General features: G+C 41.2%; 1 protein-coding gene across 1 annotated transcript in view; it reads right to left on the reverse strand.

The window, feature by feature from the left end:
• Positions 1–375: 375 nt before the first annotated feature.
• Positions 376–6,034, reverse strand: part of tmem276b (transmembrane protein 276b) — an 8,262-nt gene continuing 2,603 nt past the window's right edge. The window contains exons 2-4 of the mRNA XM_068319337.1: positions 5,825–5,938; positions 958–1,095; positions 376–711 (exon numbers count right to left, since the gene is read on the reverse strand). Coding sequence (XP_068175438.1) covers positions 464–711; positions 958–1,095; positions 5,825–5,938 — 500 coding nt within the window. The 3' untranslated portion in view covers positions 376–463. The remainder of the gene's footprint in view (positions 712–957; positions 1,096–5,824; positions 5,939–6,034) is intronic.

The raw sequence follows: 6,034 nt of genomic DNA on the forward strand, positions 1-6,034 counted from the left end.
GGGTTACTCCCTTGATTCTTTAGTATTTGAATGTGTTGAGAACCGTCCGGTTTTGTGTGTATATGTGTGTGTGCACTGTGTGGATATGTGTGTGTGTGTGTGTGTGTGTGTGTGTGTGTTGTTATGGATTTACAAGAGCACCATTATAAAAAAAATTCTCTTCAGAGAAAACAGTCACCTGTAGATGTCAAACATGCACGTCGAACATCGGAACCAGACAAATGTCTTATTTGTGCCACGACAGCCCCCGTCAAGACGGGTGGTCGGTACTCCTGCAGGTACCTCAGGGATTTTGGAGATGAGTCTGTTCTTTCTCAGGCACACTGAACACTGACGGAGGGGGGGGGGGGGGCGATGGAGATGTCAAGGGTGGTGTACATGGTGACTGGACAAAAAAAACAACAAAAACAAAAAAACAGTTTCACTGTTAAACATCAAACATCAGCGGGTCAGCTGCTCTCCGTCACACCGTTCCGTTCTCCTGCCTCGGCTTGTGGATGGTCGTGCGAGCCGGCGTGCTCAGGGAAGGGGCCAAGGTGCAGAGGAAGCCAGCCAGCAATGTGAGACCGAGCCCACCCCAGGCACAAAACATGGACCAGCCATAGCCATGGCTAATGTCTTCGGGGAGGCCGTACATGTAGCGGGGGTAGCGGGATAACTCAAAGTTGATTCCTGCCACGCATGTGCACAAGGAAATGATACAGCATGTTCCTGTGTGAGCAGAGGAGACAAAGAGGTTCTAAAGCGTTGGTACGTACGTGCTCTGTGCATCTCACTGCAGGACAGGAATCATGTTACTGCACGACATTGATCTACTGTCTCCGGCTGCTCTCTGCTGTCACCAAATAAATTCAGAAATTGGGTAAATTGGATTTTGTCTGCATGTGTGTGTGTGTGTGTGTGTGTGTGTGTGTGTGTGTGTGTGTGTGTGTGTGTGTGTATGTGCTCTCACAGTACCTCCCATGAGAAAGAGTAGCCCAGCTACATATTGCATGAGATCATGCTGCTGGCAGCATCCCAGCACTCCAATGATCCAGCCAAAAAGAATGATGGACACGGCCATGCCCACGAAGCCAGCAGTCATTCTTCTTAGATCTGCAAGAGGAAGCAACGGTGACACTGAAGAGGGTTCGTTTAAATTCTAGAAGCTAAGCTAAGAAAACCTCATACTATAATTTTGTATTTTACATGATAATTTAAGGTATAAGGTTGGGTGTATTTGCAGTCGTAAAATTATCTCTATCTATCTTTTTGGTCACTTAATGGCTTCTTGTCACTTATTAAAATAACTGTCTTACTTTTCCCCAATGATTCTAAGAATTGACAAACAAGCAAACTCACAAAATTGTAATTGATGAATAATTTAATAGCTGATCTTAAAGTTAAATGATTGTTTTGTTCTATCATATTCCAGCACTGATTCAATCTTCTTCTTCTTCTCCTTTCGGCTTTTCCCTTCAGGGGTCGCCACAGCGAATCAGTTGCCTCCATCTAACCCTGTCTTCTGCATCCTCTTCTCTCACACCAACTACCTTCATGTCCTCTTTCACTACATCCATAACCTTCCTCTTTTGGCCTCCAGCCTGGCAGTTCAAAACTCAGCATCCTCCTACCAATATATTCACCATCTCTCCTCTGGACATGTCCAAACCATCTCAGTCTAGCCTCTCTGACTTTATCTCCAGAACCTGTAACATGTGCTGTCCCTCTGATGTACTCATTCCTGATCCTATCCTTCCTGGTCACTCCCAGAGAGAACCTCAGCATCTTCATCTCTGCTACCTCCAGCTCTGTCTCCTGTCTTTTCCTCAGTGACACTGTCTCTAGACCAAACAACATCGCTGGTCTCACCACAGTTTTGTACACCTTTCCTTTCATTTTAGCTGAAACTCTACAAGTATTACAATACAAGCAGTTAGCAATACAAGGTCAAAATTAACTGTAAGAGCTTTCTAGATAAGATAAGATAAAATAAGGATAACAATACGAAATATGTTGCGATACAACAGGACACAATGCGACACAACATAGCAATACACCATATGATGAGAGGACAGGACAGGACGATGCTATAAGATACGATACAAGGCATGATATGATACGATATGATGCTATACCATAAGATACTATAAGATACAATGCAATACGGTATGACACAATACAATTATAGTACAAGACAGGACAAGACACTATGATATGACACGATACAATACAACACGGCATTACACAATACGATGATAGGCAGAGATGGACAGAGTACTTGACCCCAGTACTTGAGTAAGAGTACAAATATACTTATACATATACAAAAATACTTCTGGCCAAAATTTACTCCCCTACAAGTAAGAGTAGCCCAGTTAATACATAACTTGAGTAAGAGTAAAAAAGTACTTGCTTTTAAATGTACTTAAGTATTCAAGAGTAAATGCTTTTAAATGTACTTAAAGTAAAAGTAAGAGTAAGAGTAAATTCCTATTTTTTTATCTTTGATAAGAATTGACCTGACTGAATTACTGTCATTTTACAATTTTATATATACCGTAGTACCTTGTATCTCTTGTTTCAGAGAAAACTCATTGAAACCACCTGCACTGATGTGCTTGCCTGTAGAACCATTATGTTATAGTGTACCAAGCCTCCCTCAACATCTATAAAAATGGAAATAAAATTAATGGAATCATCAAAGAGGACAATTATGTCATTTTCATATTGTACTAAACAATTCCCCCCTTCCATACACACACAAGACCAAATGGAGCCATACAGGCCCAACCAACTCGTTTAACTGGCTGGGCTTGCGCTAGCCATTCGCCACTTCGCCATAGGCGAAGTAAATTCCAGATTGGCTACAAGGTTGTTAGACTGTGTAGCCACAGTGGCGTTCTTATTTTTACGGAAAAAAGGCTAAAACTTACAACTTTTTCGCTCGCTATTTCCTTTAGCGAGCGCCGCTATTTCCTTTAGCGCTACTTCCGCTAGCGAACGGCGCTAGCAAAAATAGCGCCGCTCTTTCCGCATATCGACGGAATTTAGCCGAAGCATGCCGACAGAAATAGCTGAAGTGACCTGAACGCTCCCGATCATTAAATATGCACTCGGGTCATGACCTCCTCTCGTCCAATGAAAAACAAAAATATTGTTTTTTTACAAACTGAACCCGCGAATTGGTGTAAGACAAGGCGAGGACGATCGATCAAAAGAATCCAGTGTTTTATAGTAGAGTTTGTGTTAAAGTCCTCATTCTTAAACAAATGGTGAATGCTGAGAGGGGGGAGGAGTGGTGACAGACCGATCAGAAGGTAAATGAAAGATATTATCATTACTTGTTTGTAGTCTTAGACTTTTGTTCCCTATGACCGACAGGAATAACCAGCGATGCATGTAAATGTGTATTCACCTCGCTTGATATTTTATATGCCTTTTTAAATTGAAATGAAAAATCATGTTATTGAATTTAAAAAAAAAAACTAAACTAAACTATGACATACCAATGGTGTTGGTGGTGGTCAAAGTTAAAATGTCTTCTAGTCTAAGTAAAACTTACAAGTAAACATTGAGTAATATTTTGTATGACCATCTTCACATTGTGAATGCAAGTTTTCAATTGTCGAATCTCACATTCATACCTGCATAAAGTAGGATAGAAATAAAGATAGTTCAACTTGAACTGTTGACTTTAGTGTATTTTTGTAGGTAAACTGAACAGAAGATTTTGCCCTCAGAATGCAGGAAAACAACCACATTTTCAAAAACATTTCCCAGGGGAGGCCCCCCGGACCCCCACGCCCCCCCAGCGACAAGCATTGCTCGTCCGCCCATGCGCCACTGTCTTGGACACAGACGGTGGCTTTTTGTGGCTTGCTCAATTCTTTTACACTAAGCCACAGCGGCTTAGTCATACTACCTCCTAGTGCAAGCCCATACTGGGGACCAACTGGAACCCCTAAAGGACACCCTGGTGGACTACTGGTTGAGAACCACTGCTTTACAACAAACTAAATCTCTGCTTTCAACAACTCAATGTTTACAGGAAGGACATATACCAGTACCACAATATTTGTCTCCCCCAGACTGTCTGTCTCCCCCCACCTGTCTGTCTGCCCCCCCGCCCCCATCTGTTTGTCTCCCCCTGCCCCCCAGTCTGTGTGTCTCTGTGGCCCTGTGTTTGCCAGTCTCTGTCAGTCTGTAGTACTGTAAAATTAAGTGACAAGAGGTCTCTAGGTGTTACTTTTGTCAGTTTTTCTTTGGCAAACACAATAAGCATTTCAAAATGTACTTTTTCTTGTCTGAGTCCGCTTTGTCCTTTTTCACTTCTACAAACTCGAACATATCTTTAAGATGAGGCCATGGGTTTTCTTCCTCCGCCTCATAAAACTCCGGCTCATCATGTTCATCAGATTCAACGGAGGCTTCTTCGACAGTAGCCATTGCCACCGCGGCCTTGTTTTGAGCTGATTGGGTAGGGGGTGACGTATTTCCGCTTTTACGTAAATCCCAGTTGAGAACATGTACTGTGATAGGTTTCCTTCTTTGACGAACACTGCATGCGGCCAAATGCATTTTGGGGGGGACAGGACAAAAAAACAACAACAGGCAAACCTAAAATGAACGAGTATTCATGAGCCTTCTCAGAATTTAATTCCAGTAAGAGTAAAAATCTTTGCCTTAGAAATGTATTCGAGTAAGAGTAGTAAGTTTGAAAGAATTCTAGTATTTGAGTATTGTAAAAATCCTCAGAATCTGTACTTAAGTACAGTACTTAAGTAAATCTACTCCGTTACTGTCCACCCCTGATGATAGGACAGGACAGGACAATGCTATACAATACGATACGACAACTAATGGTATCATCAGATAAGATATGATGCTATACGATGAGATGCTATAAAATACAATAATACGACACAATACTGCATGCCACAATACAATTATGGTACAGGACAAGACACGACAGGATGATGCTGTACGATATCATACGACTAGGCATGAAAAGATACGATACGATGCTATACTGTATGATAAGATACTACAAGGTTCAATGCTATATGATACGACACAATACAGCATGATGCAAAACAACAATACTATAGGACGATGTGATACGATGACACAATATGATACAATATGAGACAACACGACACGTTACAATGTACATGTACAGGACAGTGTTATACAATACAATACGCTGCCATATAATACAATGCTATCTGAAAAGATGCTATAAGGTACAATGCTATACGAAACGATACAGCATTACACAATACAGCGATAGCACGGTACAGAACAATATGATGTGATATGTTCAGTCTAAAACCTGACTCCCTAATCAATCTTATGCTTTCTGCTTGAGAGTTGGATCTGGGAGGGAGGGGCTAAAAGATTTAATGATGTGTTCTGAAAATTGGGGCACCTGTGCTTTAAATGGGATGAGAGTAAATCCTACAAACAATTGCAGAAGGAACAGCTGACCAATATCAGGAGGTTGACTTTATATAAAATGCCCTCGTGATGCAGATTAAGGAAAAAATGTAGCTGCTAAGGATAAATAACAGAGGAATAACAACACAACAGGATAAAAGGCGCTCGTCTGGAGGATAACATTGTTAAATGATAATGGAACAAGGCCATTTTAGAATGATTCGCCATCATCAGATGAAAGATCAAGAATGTTCTCAAACTTTGTTGTTTTCTCTTTGCATTGCTCAACTGCTCTGCTAATTAAATACATAAGAACCAGTGGAATAAATACAGATAAAACACATAACCAGAAAACCTTGAGACAAAAAAATTTCCCACAAAGACAGAAAAACACTTTCAGACTTACGGAGTGCGTGCCACTCGTCTTGTCGTATGGTCTTTGTGATGTTGATGGGTAAATTTCGCGGTAGGATGGATGAAGAGTAGTGATATTTCACTGGGGTGCATCTCTGAATTATTCCTGGCAGAAAGAAAATGATAGGGATTGTTAAAACTGGAGAGGAAGTCATTTTATTTTCAGCAGACCGAACTATCGCTCCATCTGTGGAATTATCAA

Source organism: Antennarius striatus, chromosome 1 (assembly GCF_040054535.1).
Source record: "Antennarius striatus isolate MH-2024 chromosome 1, ASM4005453v1, whole genome shotgun sequence".
Lineage (NCBI taxonomy): Eukaryota > Metazoa > Chordata > Actinopteri > Lophiiformes > Antennariidae > Antennarius > Antennarius striatus.